The following is a 21,202-nucleotide window of genomic DNA, read 5'->3' on the forward strand; positions in this document are numbered from 1 at the left end:
ATGACTCTTATTAGCCCATAATTCTTATCTCTGTTAGCCACTTGGCTTGGTACCTTTTATCAGTGAGGCATTCTTATCTTGCTTCCTCTGCATCTGGATTACAACTGTAGACTGACCCTTTTCTCTTCCCAGAATTTTCCTGTTCTTGTCACCCCACCTCTACTTTCTGTCTGGCTACTGGCCAATCAGTGCCTTATTAAAGCAATACAACTGATGAATCTTTACAGGATACAAGATCATCATTGTCCCACAGAACCTGGAAATACCTCTGTAGACCAGATTGATCTCAAACTCATAGACATTCCCCCTGTCTCTGCCTCCTGGGTGCTGGGATTAAAGGTGTGTTCCATTACCACCCAGCTAATAAAATGACTTTTTTTTTTGTTTTTGTTTTTTTTTTTTTTGTTTTTCGAGACAGGGTTTCTCTGTGGTTTTGGAGTCTGTCCTGGAACTAGCTCTTGTAGACCAGGCTGGTCTCGAACTCACAGAGATCTGCCTGCCTCTGCCTCCCAAGTGCTGGGATTAAAGGCATGCGCCACCACCGCCCGGCTAAAATGACTTCTAGTGATGTTCGGCTGTACTTAGACCAGTGCGTTATTCTGTCATCATCAGAGAAGTTTCCCCTTGCAGCAGACAGAGACCACAGGCAGGCATGTGGAAAGAGAGTCCTTTGAACACATACCTCTAAATGGAGGTCTCCATCAAATCCCTCTCAGAGCTCAGAGAACTCTAAGGAAGAGGAGCAGACAGAGTCTAAGAGCCAGAGAGGCTGGAGGACACCAGGAGAACTAGCCACGCTTAATCAGCCGAGCAAGGTGCACATGAACTCACAGAGACTGAACTGCAAGCATGGGGCCTACATTGGTCTGTACCAGGTTTTCTGCATATATTTTATAGCTTTTGGCATAGTATTTTTATGTGACTCCTGAGTGTGGGAATGAGTGGGTCCTGTGCACTTGGGTTTTCTTCCTTCTGTTGGGATGCCTTGTCCAGCTGCGATGTGATGGTTTTTGCGTCATCGTATTATATTTTATTTTGTCATGTTGGTTGTTGTCTTGGAAGACCGTTCTTGTGAGGGACAGAGAGGAAGTGGTGGTGAAGAGTAGGTGAAGGGAGTTGTAACTGGAGTTAGTGTATGGGAACATAATGTGACAAAGTGAGCACTGCTGCGTTTTCTGCAGCTGCCTGCAATTCCTGTTGCCGTGCTTCCCTCCATACTGCACTGTAAGTCCAGCCCTTTCTCCCTTATCTTAGCGTCAGAAAAGAGACTAAGACAGAAATGACACAAGTTCTTTTAGTAACCGTATTATTTATTATTTGGTAACTTATTGCAAAGAGCATCTTACAGTCTGGACTTGCTTTGGACTCCCTGTGTAGCTAAGGATGACCTTCCTGCCTTTACCTCCTGAGGCTGTGATTACAGGCCTACACCATCATGCAGTTTAGGTGGTGCTGAAGATGGAACCCAGGGCTTTGAGCATACTTGACAAGCATTCTGCAACTGAGCCATATCCCCAACCTCACCTTCTATATTTGTTCAGAGTTTTGCTGGAGGTGGAATTCCAAAAGTACTGTCTCTTCTGGTCATGCTGTAAAGATGTTGGGAAGGACATTAAGAAAACTAATGTGGTAGCTGAGGATCAGCTCAGTCTGTGAAGTGCTTGCTGTACAAGCATGGGGACCGGAGTTCTGGTCGTCAGCACCAGCGCACAAAGCTGGGCATAGTAGCGCATGCCTGTGATCCCAGTTATGGGAGACACACTGCAGGACCCCTGGAGTCTGCCTGCCAGCTAACCTAGCAGAACTGTGAGTTCCAGTTTTAGTGGAAGAGCCTGTCTCAAATGCAAGGAGGATAGTTCCCAAAGAATGACAACCAAGGTTGACCTCGGGCCTCTAGATGCACATAAACCACTTCACACAGACACACACAGAGCACACACACATATATAAAATATACATGCACATACATATACACCCACATACACAAGCACACACTTCTACATACACACATACATGAGCACATACAGGCACAAACACACAGGTGCATTTTTTCAACTTAGAGTCTCTTCCAAATGACTCTTATCTTGTGTCAAGTTGACATGAAAGTAGCCAGCATATCCATTTTTCTTTACTTGAAATAGTAACTCTTGGGCTATCAAGATGGCCCAGCAGGTACAGGCTCTTGCTACCATGCCTCATGATCCAAGTTTGATCCTTGGGACCCACATGGTGGAAGGGGAGAACCAAATCCCACAAGTTGTCTCCTGACTTCTGCATGTGTGCTGTGTCATGTGTGGGTGTGCATGTACACAAAGTAATTAAACTGCAATAAAATAACTTTTGATGTTTTTTGCAGTATTTTATTTGTTTTATAAGCATTTTTTGCATATTTATTTTCTGTATGGACATATGTGGAGGTTAGCAGACAATTTTGGGGAGTTTGTTCTCTCCTCCATTTGAATCCTTAGAACTGATGTCAAGTTGTCAAGCTTGGGTGCAGGTCCTTTTCCCACTGAGCCATGTACTGGCCTGAAACATGCTACTCTCCATCTGTATATTTGCTTGTTTTAATTTAATATTTTAAAGTAAAGCTTAAAAAACATTATTTTCAAGCTGAGCATGATAGCTCATATCTATAATCTTAGCAGTCAAGAGGCTGGGGAGGAGGTTGCTGAGACTTGAAACTGGCCTTCATTACATAGTGAGTTTGAAGTCAGCCTGGGCTACCTAGAAAGAGCCTGTTCTCCGCCCCCCCCTTTTTTTATAACTGTTCTAGAGCTCTTCATGTAGACCAGGCTGCCCTTGAACTCAGAGAAATCTGCCTGCCTCTACCTCCTGAGCACTGGGATTAAAGGTGTGTGCTGCCACAACTGGTATAAGAGCCTTAAGAAATAAAACAGGGGCTGGAGAAATGGCTCAGTGGTTAAGAGCACTTGTTCTTGCAGAGGATCTGGGTTCAGTTCCTGACACCCACATGGTGCTGCACAACCATCTAATTCCAATTCCAGGCTATCTGACGCTCCTCTGCTGACATCTGTGGCACCAGGCACCAGCATGGTGCAATCATACATGCTGGCAAAACTTCTGTACACATAAAAATAAGAGATCTAAAAAAATTAAAACAAAATGCTCAAGCTCCCTACATGTTTTAGTTATTCCCCCTCATTTCTGCCTTCAAACAAAGCTTGTTCAATCTTTATGATTGAGTAGTGGTATTCTGGCCTTTTTCAGTGCCTCAGAGAAGGAGTGAATACAGGAAAATGTGAAGGCAAGAGCCCAGCTAGTCATTGTTTCGCTGGGTAGTTCTACTCAGAGCTGGAGTGCAGTGCCCGGCACGGTGAGGCGTGGACTTAGTCTCAGCCCCTGCTGTCTTTTCACTGCCCACCTGCCCAATGCTCAGCTGCTCCTGTGCATGTTTTCAGGCTCAACAGATACACTGCCATTTGTTTAGCTGCTTCCTTTAGTGCTAAGCATTTAGAACTACCTTTTCAGTAGTGTAAATAACACCATTTTTATTATTCAATCTTTATCTCATATAGATTGTAGTCTAGTGTGTGTTTGTGTGTGTTTGCTAATGAAGTTCATGGGCAAAGGGTGTGAACCTCTCACAGACTTAATTCATACATGTAGGACATGACCCTTTTCAAATGGTCATCATGTCCTGCCTTGGTTTGAGAAGGGTAACAGACAGACTTCATCTTACCTCTATGCTAGCCAGTGCTTTCATTGGTTGATTTTAGGGATGCTATTGACTCTGTCCCAGTTAACATTGGAGCTTTATAAACAGGGTCAGTCTTGTTCAGTTTTGAGGTTGCATTTGGTTTTCTCAAAAGGGTCTCTGTGTGGGGCTGAGATGTCAGTCTATGGTAGAGTTTTTGCCTAGCATGCTTGAGGTTTTAGGTTTAATTCTTAGAACCATCACCAACACCTCCTCCACCATCACCTCCTCCACCACCTCCATTGCTTCCACCTTCACTGCCTCCTCCTCCACCACCTCCTCTACCTCCTTCACCTCCACCCCCAGAAGCTAAGAATGGTGGCTGATGTCTGTAACTTCTGCAGTTGGGAGTTGAGGCAGAGAAAATGCCATGAGTTTGAAGCTAACAAAGTGAGTTCCAACCCAACACAGATAATAGAATGAGTCTTTGTCTCAAGAAAAACCAAACTCTCTCCCACAAGCCCTCAAGGGCTGGGGATGCAGCCTAGAAATGGAGCGTTTGCCCCCATTATTCCATCGTCAGACGTTTCCGGAGTATCTGCAGTATGCTGCCTTTGTTGTTATTGTCGTTTGCTAACTGACACATGCCAGGGCCATTTGGAAAGAGGAAACCTCAGCTGAGAAATAGCCTCCCTCAACTTGGCCTGGAGGCAGGTCTACGGGACATTTTATTGATTAATAACCAGTGTGGGTGGACCAAGCCCACTGTGTGTGCCACCTCTGGGCAGGCGTATCTGGGTTCTCTAAGAAAAACAGACAGAAAACCAGTAAGCGGCATTCTTCCTTTGCCTCTGCTTCCTTTCGTGATGAAGTAAACTCCTCCCCAGATTGCTTTTGGTCATGGCAGTCAGTACAGAAATGGAAAGGTAAGGAAGGACACTGCAAAGAAGCCTTTATTTTATTTATTTAATTTTTATTTTTATATGTTTTGAGACAGGTTTTTCTGTGTAGTTCTGGCTGTCTTGGAACACTCTATATAGACCAGGCTGGCCTTGAACTCGAATCTGCATGCCTCTGCCTCCCGAGTGATGGATTTGAAGGGCTGTGCCACCATGCCCAGGTTTATTTCTTTGAGACAGAGTCTCATGTAGCCCATGCTGGTTTCAGCTGGCTACGTAGTTGAAGCTGACCTTGAGTTTCTGATCCTCCATGGCATGTAGTGTGACACAAACCACCTTTCCTGGCTTGTGTGGTGGATTGAGCTCAGCTTTGTGCATGTTAAATAGTACTCCATTTAGCGGTTCATTCTATGAACAGCTGTTTGCCTGCAAACCTGGGTGGTGTTACTGAATGATGCTTTTTTAAAAAAATTAAGAGCCTCACTCATTAATACATCCCAACTCATTAACTTGGAATGTAAGTTAGATATGATACAATGCCATTGAGGCAGTCAGCCTTTCACAGTGAACTTAAAGAACTTTTGGCAGAGGGAATTCTGGGAAATACAGATTCAGCTAAGAAAAATACATGGACAAAAGCAGGTGCTTCTTTGATCTTGTAGGAATTAGCACCGTACAAGCAAGGGCAGGAAACAGTGGAAACCTTCCCTGACCTGGCCATGCAGGGAGCCTCTCTGTGTGCCCACACCTTAAAGGATAAACTCTTGTGTGTGCCCACAGCCCTAAAGGGTAGACTCCTGTATGTGCCCACACCCCTAAAGGGTAGACTGTGTGTGCAGGTGTCCCTTCTCTGACTCCCTGGTCCTAGGGACTTGAGTTACAAGCTATGAGAGCTCCCCTGAGATGCGTCTCTCACTGAACTATACAGCCCCAACCCTGTGCTCTCCACCCCAAGGGGAAGGACCATTTGGATCACATTGTCTGCAGTGTGGGGGCAGTGCTCAGTCAGCAGGAGAAACATGGAACTCCAATACCAACTACTAAGAGTGCCTTAGAAAGGAACACAGGGTAAAAGCACCCAGGAAGCCTTCCTGGAGGGATGTGTAGACAGTTGAATACTAGATCACAAATAGACACATGCCTAAGTCAAATAGAGAGGTTCACAGGGACCTAGAGGATGTTGACATGGACTCGTCTCTGACTTGGCATTGTGATAAGTCATTATAGGAGTGGCACTAACCTGGGTGTTTCTGCTGTTAACGTAGTTGTGACCTCTGTGTGTTTGGGAGGTTGGGCTGCTGATGCAACTGGACCCTCCAAAACACAGGCTTGCTGCTTGCCTGCTTTCATTCCCCTAAGGGGCCTGGTTTTATCTGGGGTTGGCCAGGCAGTTCCTGACCTATTCTTTGGAGCCACGCAAACTGCCAGGGATTGTTAAATGGGTGGTTGAGTTTGCAGAGATTCCTTTTAAGCTAGGGACCTCCATTAATTACAAAGAATCCTCAACCCTGTCTAGAGTTGTTTCTCCTAAGACAGCACCCTTGTCTTGCTCTAACTTTGGTTTCTGTGGATTTCAGACAATTCTGTGTCTGTCCCAGCTTTTAGGAAGCCCTCAAATACTTGCATGCCTGTTTGTCATAGAGGAGTGGCAGACACATGGCTAATGTTTAGGAGTGACAACTGCTCCACAACGAGGGTTGTCTCATTGTGGGTGGATCCTGGGACTCGTGCTTTGTAAGCATTGGGGAGCGTGTGGGAGCACATGGGGAGCATGTACTGGCCCAGGCCATGCTGGCTACTGGTGTTTCAGGAAAGACCATCCGAGAGGCCAGGAATTGAGCTGGAGATAGATAATAGAACCTACCCCATCAGGGAGTTAGATCTGGAGATAATAGAACCTACCCCATCAGGGCTCCTAGCATTGTTGGGGAGTTACTGAGGTAATAAATGTGAAAATGTTTCATCACCCATATAGCGACAGCCCCCTGGAGCGGGACTGTGTCGGATATGGTGATGGGTGGAGCGGATATCCTTGAAGTTAGTCAAAGTTGAGCCAGGTGGTGGGGTGTTTGGGGTGGGGGTTCTTTGCACTGGGCCCCTCTGCCTAATTTGCTGCCTTTTTTGTCATATTGAGGCTACTGCCATCCGATCACAGAATGTTGGCTGGGCTGTGCCTATTTCCATTCCCCATGCCACCCTGGTCTAATTTCTTTCAATTTCTGAGGCACTGAAATGTTTCGTGTGGTCTCTGGCCTTACTTTTCTCAGTTAGAACAGTGCAGAAGCTTTGGGGTAAGGCCCTTTCTGTGTCTCCTACTCTGTTGTGATTCTTTTCTTTTCTTAAATCACTCTATCTTTCTGTCTGTTTATCTATCTAGTTTTGAGGCAGGTCTCTCTCTCTCTCTCTCTCTCTCTCTCTCTCTCTCTCTCTCTCTCTCTCTCTCTGTAATCTTGTCTGACCTGACAACAGGTGAGGTTGACCTTGAACTCAGAGATCCAACTGCCTCTGCCTCCTGAGAGCTGGGATTAAAGGTGTGTGTCACTGTGTCCCACCTTTTCCCCCACCTTTTGTGTTTCCAGAGCCCAGAACAAGGCCTAGCACATGGGAGTTATCACTGGCTGTGAATGGAAGGGCTCAGAAAGCATGGACCAAGAACCAGAGGCCCAAGAACCTAGGGAGGACCTGAGAATCCAGTGTGATTTCCCTGACTTCATCTCTCCACGGGCATGCTCAGAAGCTCCCATTTTTTTTTCAGTTATTGAGAAATTCAATTAAATGCACAGCAATTGTAACTTAATTGAAAATTTTGTCACCTCTAGATAAGAATTCACGATGTAATCTCTTATAATAAGTAACAAGAATTCACATGACAGTAAGTAGTAACAGGCCATGAAAGTAGAGTGTTTCTGGTTTGGCAGGCTACTGGATTCAGCCTCTGAAAATGTCATCTAGCTTTGTGCTTTGTAAACTATGTGATCTAAATTAAGAGTTGAGACTTGTGAATTGAATGCAGTTCCCACAGGACTGATTTGTTTTTAAACTGGCTTTGCATCACCTGCTGGTTGGCACCCTTTCCCCTGTTCTTCCAGCACTAGTCCTGAGGGGCAAATCCAGGTGTCTTCTGGAGTCACACCTGGCGGCTCACCTCAGTGCTGGAGCCCACTCTGCTGCTGTCACTTCCCAGGTAGACTGATGAGTCCCTGCTTCTCCTGCAGGGTGACCTGTCTGTGTGCCCAGTTTGAAGCCGTCCTTCAGCATGGCATGAAGAGGAGTCGAGGATTAGCGCTCACAGCAGCAGCCATCAAGCAGGCGGCGGGCTTTGCCAGCAAAACTGAGACAGGTACTTGATGCCCACTTCTGCCTTGCTGCTTGTCTGTCTTTCCATAGCAGGCTCTTTGTGTGGGCCTAGGCCTGTGCTTGTGTGCCTAGAAATTCACAGAGTGAAAAAACAGAGGTAAAACAGTCTAGGCTGTCTAGCCCCTTAATTTAAATGAAGTCATCTTTTGTATGTGGTTCCTAGAGCCAACAGTCACCATCTCCTCTGGGGCTGGCTGTCTACAGCCACAGTGCTGATTCTACCAGTGTGGTGTAGCAGTGTTTGGGAAATTAATAATCTGTTTGAATTCAATGTGTGGGGATAGCATAACATTGTGTAATTAAATGACTTCAGCAGCACCAGAAACCCCGCAGGTCTCAGAGCTCAGAGTTGTGCTGTAAAATACTGTCCCTGAAAACAGGGAACACTTGGTGCTTAGTGGGGACTCTGGCCCTTGATGATCCTGGATGCACGCTAACTCGTTCCACTTTCCAGAAGTACATAGGCCTTTACTGCTCCCACTGAATGGCTGAGGAAGCCTGCCAGGTGAATGTTCTGCTCTGGCCATGAGCTTGGAAATATATTGTCATACAGAGATGGCTGGGCATCTCTCCATTCTTCATATTTCAAAGGCAGTTTTTGGGACTTTTCTTTTGCCTGCTACCTCCAGTTCCCGACTCTTCCTTGTCCTCATGCTAATGCAAGCATTACTGCTGAGGAAAAATGTGTCCTCTTTCCACTGGCCATTCACACAGAGCAGGCGTGTGTGGTGGGGGTGTCTGAGGGAATCTGGCCAATGCCTCTATTTGAGACCAGGGTCTCCTGTGTACCTTGTCCACAAAGTCTTGTCAGATACCATGGTACGATGTGGCCTCTGGCCAAGCAAGTGTGGCTGTCTGCTTGGGACTTTCAGCCTTTGACCTTGACCTTCAATCTTCCTGCCCCAGCCTCCTCTGTGCTGGGGTTACAGGGGGGCACCACCACACCTAGTTCTAGGCCTTCTTTATTTTCTCTCAGCTCTTCAACAAACCTTTGATTCCTGTTTATCTAATGAGTAGCTCATTCCCAGAAAAGACCGTGGTGGAGAGACTGTGCCTGGGGTGAATTCCTTTCCCTGTGGAATTTCACACATAATTGTCTTTAGTACCCCCAGGTCTTCTTTAAGCCAGCAAAGGAGCCAGGCATGGTGGTGCATACTTAAAATCCCAGCACTAGGAAGTTGAAGGCATAAGGATAAGAAGTTTGAGGTCAGCCTGGGCTGTGTGAGACCTTGTCTCAAAAACCAGACAAAACCCAAACCAAACAAGGTGAGGAGGGGCTAATCCTAAGAAAATTTGAGCCAAAGACCTCAGTGTCTTTCAGTCAGCTTCTGCAAGGTGCCTTGCCCACCTCAGAAGTTGACGGCAGTGATTTATAGTGGGGTCTCAGAAGCTTTCCTCGGGTGCATCCTAAGCCAACATATGGTGTGGGCTAGGGTTTGGGTTGCTTGGTAAGATTTTCCCAGAGTCCCCTGTGTTTGCTAAATCCACTTTTTCTTTGTTTCCATCTTTACCTGGGGCCCTTGATTGCTTCCAGTGGGTGACCTCAGCTGCTGGCCGCAGAGGGCAAGCTGTATTTGGGCAATTGTGATCCTGTGGGTGCTCTCTCTGAGCTTTAGTGCTTAGAACCCAGGGAACGCATGGTCTCTGAGGGTGGTTGCAGGTTGTGCCACAGCTCATGGGAGACACTGACTTGTGTTGCTCAGGAGTGACCCTTCCTCCCCAGCTCCCTGAACTTTCGCCCTCTCCTTCACCTCATCCTTCACAAGTTCTGACCTCTTAGCTGGCCTCACAGGGAGATTAGCTCTTCCTGTGGCCTCACAGACTAGAATTGTCTCTTGTTTCTTGACTCTGGTAACCAGGAAAGCCCCGAGGCCTTTGTGAGGGCCTCAGCCCTCAGCCCCACCTGCCTCAGTTTAACTTCCCTCTGTAGCCTGGAAGTGGGGACAGGCTCTGCTGTTGTCTGCTGTGCCAATTAGAAGCCAGGAACAGAGCACTGGCTTAGCCCTGGGGTGGTTGCCAGGGTTTCATTGTCATCTCTGTTGGCTGCCTTAATTAACCATTCACTGGCTGCTAGCCCCGCCTTGGCTGATTAAGACCTCTTCCCTTGCAGGGAGTGATTAAAAGCCTCCCAAGGGAGCAGGGCTGGTGGTTTATCAATTGAGATCAAGTTGGAGAGCCTCGGGAGCAGACCTTTGGGATAGAATGAGGAACGTGAAATCCAGAGAGAAGGATTGGGTAGATATGAGCCCCTCACCCCATAATGTAGCATAGGGGTTGTGATCTGTGGCTTAAGTTGGGCAGGGCTGTCATCCTTCCCAGGGACTTGTCAGGCCGGAGCCTGTGGGGACATCTTCTCTCTGACCCGATGTTTCCTCATCGTAAGATGAGGCAATCAGAGGCCCAGGTTCAGGGCAGTCTGCATTTCAGTCATCTTCGATGCTGTCCTTGTTTATGGTAGCCAGGAGGCTGCTGTATCAACTCTGTACAGTTGGGCCTCCTCAACTGGGCATCAGCTCAGTGGTAGGGTGCTTGCCTAACACGTGTGAGCTCACATGTTTCAATCCCCAGCACCACAAACAAAGCAAACTCATTTCCCTCTGAAGAGAGAGACGCTCCACCTTAGAGTACTGACTGAAGGATGTGTGACCACCAAGAATGTGGTCTTCCAGTGTTGGGCACAGGGTGACTGAGCTTAGTGACTCGGTTCCTTAGGCACTTATTTTTAAGATTCTAACATTTAAGAATTGTGGAATTTCATGTTGAAATAGGGGTTTCTACTTTAAATCGCAGCCTGCTGTCCCTTGGTTGGCACTGAGTCCACTGGCAAAGGTGTCCTCACACCAGGCATGGGCAGCCTCTCCCTGCTATCCCTGAAGCATGAGATAGTGCTGGCTGTTGTCTGCTCTTCCTCATAAGATTCGAGGGAGGTTGTTTCTACCCCTACATACTGATAACTTACCTCTGTCCTTTTTAGACCATGATCCAGGGTCAAGGAAATACATTTGAGCATGTGGACGTCGTGGAGACTCACCTTCCAGAGTCCTAGAGACCTGTCCTGTGTGCCGATGGGGATGCTGAAGTATTCTGTGTGTGCACCTGTGCATGCGTGTGTGGAGGACGTGCCTACTGCTCTCTACCTCATTTGTTCCCTCATGACAGCTGGAGCTCACCAGGTGGCTAAACCGGCTGGTGAACTTCAGGGATCCCCTTGCCTCTGTCTCCCAGTTCTGGGATTACAGAACTAACTTTTGCCACACCTGGCTAGTGCTTTGCTTGCTTTATTATATGTGTGTATGTGGTTGGTGTGCCATGGCCTCAGTATACAGGTCAGAAGATAATTGTGGTAGCAGGTCCCAGGGATGGAACTCAGGCTTGGCAGCATGCATCTTTACCCACTGATCATCTTTTCATGTTGAAATGCGGGTTTCAGCCTGCAAAGTGACTTTTTTTTTTTTTTGAAGATGTTGTGTATCTGAACTCAAATTCTCATGCTTGTACAGCAAGCAGTTTTCTTACTGAGCATTTTCCCAGTCCCACGATTTGTGTTTATAACCTCAACTGTGATGAAGCATTGAATACAAGGTAATACAGAAGCACAAAGCAGCTCCAGGTAGCATCACTAGTGTCGCTAGGCTCTCATGTTCCCGTGTCTTGGGCTTGCCACACAGCCTTGCCTGGAGCTTCTCCCGTTTCTCACACAGGCCTTTGTTTTGCTTCATTTTGAAGGAAACTTCATGTCCTCATCAGTGTGTGGTTTCAGCATTGTTCTGTGAGGTTCTGTTGGGCCGCGGGGTACCAGGAGCTGATCTGCCTCCATTGATGGGCGGTGCTGCATAGCCTTTTAATCTCTTTGGAGCTGTTGTGAGCACTACTTCTGGAACTGTTTTTGTTGTGTTTTGGATGTGTATGTGTCTTGGAGGTAAATTCATGAGTCATGGGGCTCACACACCTGAGCCGGAGACTGTGGTTGAGGTTCAGCTTCTGCCAGCAGGTGGTCCAGGTGTACCAGACCTGGGGTGGTTCCACATCCTGGCTTATAACTATGTTTATCTTCCAGGCTTTGTCATTTCCCGATGACCATGGTGTTGACCCTGTTTCTCAGGCTTGTCGGCTACCCAGATACCTTCTTTTATAAGGTTCAAAACTTTGGCCAATTTTTTTCCTTGGGTTGCTGTTCTTCTAATCTGTATGAGTTTTTGATAGTTTATAGGTACAAATTCTTTATTCCTAGGACACAGGAAACTTCTCCCACTCTGTAACTGACCCTGTAATGATATCTTTTGATGGATGGAAGTACTCCATTTTCTTTTTTAAATTTTTATTTATTTAATTTTTAATTTTTAATACCAATCCTAGTTCCCCCTACCTGCTCTCACCCCACTCTTCCACTTCCCCCCACCCTTCCCCCACCCACTCCTCAGAGAGGGTAAGGCCTCTCCTGGGAAGTCAACTCAGTCTGTCCCATCATGTCATTGAGGCAGGATCAGGCCTCCCTGCCCCATGGTATTCCACTTTCATAGCCTAATTTATCTTTCATCTTATTAATTGAATTTTTCTGAATCTGCTTAAGAAATCTTTGCTTATTCTAAAGCCATGAGGATCGTCACATAGCTGACTGAGTACTGCAAATGTGAGGGCTAGGATGCTATTCTTCCTTGTGGAAGTCTAACTGAAGAAGTGAGGATCGTCACATAGCTGACTGAGTATATGTGAGGGCTAGGATGCTATTCTTCCTTGTGGAAGTCTAACTGAAGAAGTGAGGATCGTCACATAGCTGACTGAGTATATGTGAGGGCTAGGATGCTATTCTTCCCTTGCGGAAGTCTAACTGAAGAAGAGCTGTTTATTGGCTCCTCAACTGCCCTGAAACATCCCTTTGGTCATAAATCAAGAGTCCAGGTATATATATTTTTTCTTCTGGACATCATATCTGGATAGTCTTTTAACCTGTGCCAATAGCACTGCTGTGACTCTCCTCCTGGGCAAGCACACCAGCAACTTGGAAAGGTCAGCTGTGCCCCTTGCAAAGGGGTGACACAGCTGGGCCCGATGACTGTAAGGCCCCATCATGGAGGGGTGGGGAGGGCCAGCAGATGCTCACTCGAGTAGTCAGCCTCTCCCTACCCACTGTTGTTTGCAACTCTGCCTTAATTGCATGTGGAAGGGCTACAGTGTATTGTGGGGAAAACTAAAGGAGGAGGCTCCGTCTCTGCCTGCTGGATAGAGGCTTTCCAGGGGTGGCCCGCTGGGCTGGGAAGAAGCACCTGCAACTCTGTAAGTAACCCATACTGTAAGTAACTGTAAGGACACACTGTAAGGAATCCCAAGAAACTCATTGTTTCCCCAGAGTCAACTTTGGCAGAATCATGCCTTAGTTTGTCATTGATACACTCTATCATTGAAAAGATAGACAGCATGTTCTAATTAGGGTTTGTATTGCTGTATTGAAACACCATGACCAAAAGCAAGTTGGGGAGGAAAGTGTTTATTCAGCTTACACCTCCACAGCACTGTTCATTATTGAGGGGAGTCTGATCTTCTGGAACATTTTCTCAATTGAGGCTCCCTCATTAACTCTAGTGACTCTGCCATCACAGTGTTTGTGTCCCTTTGGAGAGGGTTTAGCGACACCACATTGTCACCTATGCTGTGATTTTAAGAAAATCCTTTGTATCTGGTAAGTGTAAATCTTGGGTTTTATCTTTTTAGATTGTTTTGGCTGCTCTTGATTTCTTTTGCATTCTAAATCATCTTGTCCATTTCCACATATACAAAAAAAAAAATCTCTCTTGGCACCACACTTGGGATTACATTGAATTCAGAGATGAGTCTGGGAAGTCACATATTTGCAGTAGTGGATATTCCAGCCTGTGAATCTTAGGTAGCCTGCGTATTGATGTCCTGTTAGTTCTCAGTGTTTTATGGAATCTATGAATATTGTTGCTTAGATTTATTTCTATATATTTGAAACGTTTTGATGTTAAAAGTAGCATTTAAAAATAGTTTTCAATATTTTTTACTGATACCCAGACATGCTGTTACCTTTTGTTCATTAATCATGTTTCTAGCAACCTTACTAAAGTTGTTGGTTAATTCTAGAAGTTTGTAGAGTTTTTGGCTTTACTCGTCCTTTCTTTTTCCTGTTTTAAATTTTTAAAAATTTTGTTTATGTGTATATACATGTGTTTGTCTGCATGTGCACATGCTTTTGGGTGTGCGTGAATGCAGGGGCATGAGTGCCATAGCATGCTTGTGGAGGTTAGAGGACACCTTTGCACCTGCTTGAGAAGACTCATTTGTCTGCTGAGTGCCAGACTGCCTGACCCATGCTCCTGTTTTCACCCCATCTCCTCACAGGAGCTCTGCGCCTGGCTTCTTTTACACATGGGCCCTGGGAATTTGAATTCAGGTCCTTTTACTCTTGCATGGCTTATACTGAGCTGTCTCCCTAGCCTGCCTGTCTTTATTTTCTTGTGATATGGCTTGGCTCTGTAACCCAGGCTTAACTCGAGATCTTTCTTTTCCTGCCTCACGGATCCTGGGATTACTCGTGGGTCCTTCCACCCTCGGCTTTCTTTTTGTCTTTGCAGGTAATGAGGTTTCTTTTTCCTTTCTTGCTCTGCTGCTCTGGACAGACCCTCCAGTTTGCTGCTAAACTGCAGCAGAAATATGGGCTTCCTTGTCATGAACTTGATCTCAAAGGACTGATATTCCTTTCTGTCGGGGAGCTAGCTGCTAAGAGCTTTTATCCTAATCTGGTTTGCATTTTATCATCTTCGCTTTCTGATTTTGTTGCAGTTGAGGTCTCTATTAGGCCACTCCTGTATTCCCAGAGCAAACCCAGTTGGTTCTTTTTATGTATTGTTGAATTTGATTTTTAAGATTTTACATCTATTTCTGTGTAATGGCTTGCTTGGTACTTGATTTTCCTTCTTTTGAGTGGTGATGGAGAACAGGGTCATTCGATGTTTTGTCTGTCCTGGAATTCTCTCTGTCAAGTAGGCTGGCCTTCAACTCACAGAGACCTGCCTGCCTCCCCAGTACTGGGATTAAAGGTGTGTACCACCATGCCCAGCTTTTACTTGATCCCTCCCTCCCTCCCTCCCTCCCTCCCTCCCTCCCTCCTTCTTTTTCTTTCTTTCAAGACAGGGTTTTTCTGTCTAGCCCTGGCTGTGTTGGAACTCCCTCTGTAGGCCATGCTGGCCTTGAACTCAAGAGTTCCACGCACCCCTGCCTTGCAAGTGCTGGGATTAAATGCATGCGCCATCACTGCCATTGATTTTCTTTTTCTTTTTTTAATATTTATTTATTATGTATACAATATTCTGTCTGTGTGTATGCCTGCATGCCAGAAGAGGGCACCAGACCTCATTACAGATGGTTGTGAGCCACCATGTGGTTGCTGGGAATTGAACTCAGGACCTCTGGAAGAGCAGCCAGTGCTCTTAACCTCTGAGCCATCTCTCCAGCCCTGCCATTGATTTTCTTAAAGTTTCCTTTTTATCATTTGGAACAGTGGTTAGTCTGGCCTCATAAAACAATGTGCACAGTGCTTGTTTGTGTATAATAATTATGACAACCCTGTGATTCCCCCCCCCATGGCTATGATTTATTATATCCAGTTATATGACTGCCTTTAGGCAAATAAGATGGTAGGGTTGTCTCAGGGGCTCTCATACTTAACTGTGGAAAGGACTGTTGATTGTTTAGGCCTGAGTGAAATGTCATTGAGCCTGCAGTTTCTTTGTGGAATGTTTCCCATCACAGATGTCCTCTATGTAATAAGTACAAAGCCATTCAGCTTTTTTGTTGTATCACTTGGGAGTTTGGTGTGTGGTGTTCTCTAAATAAGATGCCTGTGCTTATTCAGACCCGTTGTTGGCTTGGAATCACTTGTAGTGCTCACTTACCATTGGGATCACTTGTAGTGCTCACTTACCATTGGGATCACTTGTAGTGCTCACTTACCATTGGGATCACTTGTAGTGCTCACTTACCATTGGGATCACTTGTAGTGCTCACTTACCATTGGGATCACTTGTAGTGCTCACTTACCATTGGAATCACTTGTAGTGCTCACTTACCATCTTCATGAAAATTTTGGGGGTGTTGCATTTTTTTTTAACATTAAAAATTAGCAACTCGTTTACTTCAAATGGCAGAAGTGTATTGCTTACAGTTCTGGGACTTCTGTCTGAGGTTAGGTGGTGCTCAGTCTCTGGAGGGCTCTTGAGCTGCTTGGTGTTTGTCTGCTGTGTGTCCTCCAAGGGAGACATGGGACCGTGAATTAAATGCTCTTTACCTGTTTACCTAGGGAGGGCGGTTGGCATGTGTGCCACTGTTCATGTTTGAAGGTTAGCAGAAGCTGTTCTTTCTTTTTCTGGTTGCCTAGACCTGAATAATCACACGGAAACTATACTCATTACAACAACGCCAATGGTTCAGGCATATTCCTACCTAGCTCTTACAACTTAAATTAACCCTTTTCTATTAATCTGTGTATTGCCATGAGGCTGTGGCTTACCAATAATGTTCTGGCAGCTTTCTCCTTTGGCAACTACATGGCATCTCCCTGGCTCTGCCTTCTTTTCTCCTCTATCTCTGCTTGAATTTCCCTTCCCACCTTGCTATATTCTGCCCTGCTATAGGCCAAAGCAGCTTCTTTACTAACAAATGGCAATAAAACATTCACAGCATATAGAGGGGACTCCCACATCATTGTTGTGGGTATTAGGAATCAAACTCAGGTTGTCTGACTCAGTGGCAAGGCACCTTTACCCACCAACCTGTCATGCCAGCCTGGAGATCCCTAACTTATCACACTTTGGCAAGAGCAACATGATTATATGCAGCAGGTGTGCTTTGGATATGGTTTGGGGGTGTCCCCAAGGGCTCACATATTGGGAGCTTGACCCTCAGTGTAGCCATGTTGGGAGGTAAGGTCATGGATCGCACTGTCCTTGGAAAGGATTGAGAAGTTCTCTTGGGATCCCCATGTACATTCTCTGGAGAGGAGGGTGGTTATTAGCATCAAACTTGGCTCCCACCCAGGGCCTTGGTTCCTAACTTGAAATATGATCTCTATCTTCCTTCAGTGTGTGCTGAGCCTGAAGATTCAGCCTCCATGATGTTGGTCTCTTAATCACAACTGATTCTTCAGCACCAGCTGACCAGAATCACAGAGTCTTAATTCAGAATGTCACAGAAATTGCCCTGATAGGCTTTGCTTCCCTCTGAAACCTCACAAGCCGTCTGACATTGGCTCTACTGTTCTCGGCATTATCTGCCATGCTCCCACAGTCACTTATTACACTCTGGGATTTTTCTAGTCAAAAGTTCAAAGTCCTTCCGCAGTCCTTGAAAAACACGGTCAGGTTTGTCACAGCAGTGTCTAACAATAGCCCACTGGTGCTAATTTCCAGATATCTAACATGAGGGATCCAGAGAGGATTCGGTGGAGTCCCTGATGGTGTCTTTAGGACTGCTGGCTTAGGACCCTGGGGCAGTGTGCTGGTCAGTTTGTTATCAATTTGGCATGAACTAGAATCATCTGGGAAGAGGGAACCTCAATTGAGAAACTGCCCCCTTCAAATTGACTTGTAGGCAAGTCTGTGTGCATATTCTTTATTAACGAGTGATGTGAGGGGAGGCCCAGCCCACTGTGAGAGGTGCCGTCTCTGGATGGGTCCTGGTTGGTGTAAGAAAATATGTTGAATAAGATTTGGAGAGCAAACCAGTAAGCATCATTCCCCATTGTCTTTGCCTGAGTTCCTGCCCTGACTTTCCTCAGTGGACCATGAGCCAAATAAACCCTATAGGAACTAAGTCAGCTAGCAAGTAGCAGAGCTGGGATTCCTGCTCAGGACTCTGGGATTTTTTTCTGAAGTTCTGGCATTGAGTATCTGGGATGACTTGTTGCTCCAGAAAAAGGACCTCCTGGTGGTCACGACTTTTCCACTCTGAATTCGGGAGCAAGTTAAGCAGCACTTATGAACAACCTGTCACTTAGGTGGAGCTCAGCCTTGTAAATAAAGTCTTATAGGAATACAAGTGCAGTTACTTGTCACCATCCTGTTTGCTGCAGTTACTGCAGAGCCCACGTGGCCCAGAACATGTGAAGTGTGTGGACAAGGACAGCCCACCCCGTCTTCTGACTTTCTCTCAGTGTCACATTGAGTTGCCCGTCGTCCCTATCCCGTGTGAGATGTCTTTGTGAAGCAGGACACCATGTGCTTATTATTCTTCCTGGGTCCTTGGCTCCTAGTGGAGAATCTGGAGGTGCGAAGGCTCTTCAGGAAAAGTGTGCTCAGTGAGTTGCATCGTCTTGCTTGGTGTTTTAGGCACCTTGTGCCAGGACCCCTCCAGAAGTGTAAGTAGTCCCTTCCTTTTTTCTTATGGAGTACCTGGAAGAAGCAACTTGAAAAGCATGTAATTATTTTGGCTCATGTTTTTAGAGCGTCCCAGTCTGTTACAGTGGTGAGAACTCCCCACACTGCTGCAGCCCCTGTGTCCATCTGCCGAGTCTCATGTCTGACAGGCTCCACAGTCTCAGAACAGTGCTGTAGCTGGTGACCAAGTGTTCTGACCTGCCACTATCTCTAAGTCATAACTGGAAGTGGTAGATTTTTTAACAAAGTAAAAATTAATTTAAAGTACCCCAGAAATTTACAGGAGCTTGGCTTGTAGTGGATGGGCTGCAAGTCCCGTCAGCTCTCACGAGTGCTGTGGAAGGAAGGTGGGTAGAAACTCAGCCACTGTGCTTCGGATGCCAAAGCATCGTGTTCTGTCCTTGGTACTTGTTGTTCCTAGTAGCAGGCCACAGCAGAGCATGGTAGAACATGCTGGAGACACAGTTGCTGTCACCCTTGTCTGCTGGGTGACCTTGTCCTGCTTCCTGCGGTGCCACAGTGACTAGAGACACTTTCCACTCCTTCTCTGTGCTCATCATCCACACTTGTACACTCAATGTTATTAGTCTTCAGGTTTATCATTGCCTCATATTTCTGCACATGCTGCTTTGATTCATTTATATTTTCCCTTCTGTGAAACAGGCGGTCCTTAAACTTTCTATGTACCCCAGGCAGGCCTTGAACTTGTGATCCTCTTTCTTCTGCCTCTTGAAGTGCTGGGATTTCAGACATGGGCCATAACTCAGTGAAAATTTCTGTTTGTGTGCTTATTCCTGTGGCAGTGTTTTCTCAGGCCCAGATAACGGTCTTGAGCTCTGTGTTTTCAGAGTGGTTCTTTTTAGATGGAAAAAGAACCTAGTCCTATTGAAGTCCTTATTATCATCCATGTTCGCTCCTGGGTTCCTTGCTTAATAAATGACCCTGTTCTTCATTCCAGTCTCTTAGCTTCTTCCAGACTTTTATCCCTAGCCTTCTTCCCTTCCCCTTTGCCCCCAAGGTAATTCCTTACAAAGCACTGTACTTTGTCTCTTGGTTAGCTCCACACATTATATAGCTTCAAGGATCATCTTAAAAATCTGCTTGTCCCCAGCTCCCCAGACCACAGGATCTGTATTAGTGTTGGCACCGAGTATGTGCTCCTTGCCTTGGCTTTAAAGGTTCTGGCCCCTACCAGCTTAGCCTGCTTGCTCTCCGCTCTGCACCTGCCCCCAGCCTGATCTACAGCCGACAGGTTAGAACACTGTGGCCATTGCCTTTGGAAAAGAACAGGCCCAATTCCTACAAAGCCCCCTCTTGCTGTGGCTCCTGTCTTGGGACCTCCATGGCTTTCCCATAGTTCATCAATGGAAGTGAGTGCTGGGGTGTGAGGAATGACTTTCGCTACCACACGCTGTCTTTGATGGCTTACCGATGAAGGGGGTTAAATCCCTCATTCTCCCGCCCCTCAAAGACAGAGTTTTTCTGTGAAATAGTTCTTCTTCTGGAACTCACTATGTAGACCAGGCTGGCTTTGCACTCAAGATCCGCCTGCCTCTGCCTCCCAAGTGCTGGGATTAAGGCGTGCGCCACCACCGCCCAGCAAACTCCTCCCTTTTTAAGTTGTGTTTTTTGTGAGTGCAGGCAGTGGATTAAGAATGCACCCTTCCACTGACTTGTTTACATCTCCACATCTCATATTCTGAGTTGTATTTCACATATTCCCACTGATTTGTTTATGTCTCCACGTCTCATATTCTGAGTTGTTTTTCTGGCTTCTACTGTCCTGAAATTCTTCAGGTTTGGAAATACTTCTTTCCCTTTGTTTGTCCTTTAAAGTGAAAAATCTACTGAGTCTGTTCAGTGTGGCTCGTCTGTACATGGTCTCAGGGCTGGGGCTCATCCCTAGGGGAAGGGTTGGTTGTCACTCTCAGCAGAGGTCACTTGCCTGTAGTTGTCTGTCTAGGGACAGGGCCCTCAGGATTTTCCCTTTTCTTAGTAAGTGTGTTTATTATTATTGTTGTTTGGTCTTGTTTAGGCAGCCATTTTGTTGTTGTAAATTTTTTTTCCCTATTATCTTCTTTACACCCCCCCCCCCCCCCCCCAATTCTTCCCCAAACTTCTGATGGTTAACGTAGTCTATCAGCTTGCCAGGATCCAGAGTCCATGGGAGATGAGCCTCTGGGCAGGCCTGTAAGGGGTTTTTGATTATGTTAGATGGAGGGGGAGCCCCACCCTAACTGTGGGCTGCAGCATCCTAAGAGCTTGGTTTGGGGCAGAGTGAAAAGGAGGCAACTGAGTGCAGTCCTTGCTGTCCTTTTCCTGAGGGATGTAGGGTGGTGACTACCCAGGGCAGGCTGCTGCCACCTTGGTGGACAGTACCAGAGTAAACCTTTCTGTCCTTGAGTCACTTTGGTCAGGGCATTTTATCAACAGGAAGAGCAACTAGAATACTCCTAAGCCATCTGTGAGAATCAGGGGGCTGGCGAGGGGTGGAGTGGAAAGTGCTTGCTGCATGAGCAAGAAGAGTTCAGATTCTTAGTGTCCATATACAAGTGGGCGTGGCTATGACCCACCACTTAGAGAGAAGGAGAGAGGGAGAGAGGGAGAGAGGGAGAGAGGGAGAGAGAGAGAGAGAGAGAGAGAGAGAGAGAGCGAGCGAGCATGGGGATGCAGCATTGTGTGTTTGGAGGTCAGATGACAACTTGGATTCAGTTCTCTCCTTCCTTCCTCCACTGGGTCCAGTGCTGGAACTCAGGTTGCCAGGTCAGCGCCTTCCCCTGCTGAGCAGTGTCTCTGGAGGCAACACTGCATTCCTTGTTCTCCTAGCGCTGCATCCCACTCAGCAGCAAAGAGAGGCTGAGGCTTACACCTCCAGATGCTGAGTGCAGCAGACCCCTTCC

General features: G+C 46.5%; 1 protein-coding gene across 2 annotated transcripts in view; it reads left to right on the forward strand.

Moving 5' to 3' along the window:
* Window positions 1-21,202, forward strand: part of Snx29 (sorting nexin 29) — a 412,124-nt gene that overhangs the window by 24,543 nt on the left and 366,379 nt on the right. For both annotated transcript variants that reach the window (XM_041676439.1, XM_041676440.1), the window contains exon 4: window positions 7,773-7,897. In XM_041676439.1, the coding sequence (XP_041532373.1) occupies window positions 7,773-7,897 (125 nt within the window). The remainder of the gene's footprint in view (window positions 1-7,772; window positions 7,898-21,202) is intronic.

Source organism: Microtus oregoni, unplaced genomic scaffold (genome assembly GCF_018167655.1).
Source record: "Microtus oregoni isolate MIOR12 unplaced genomic scaffold, Mior012 000027F_ref0000203, whole genome shotgun sequence".
Taxonomy (NCBI): Eukaryota; Metazoa; Chordata; class Mammalia; order Rodentia; family Cricetidae; genus Microtus; species Microtus oregoni.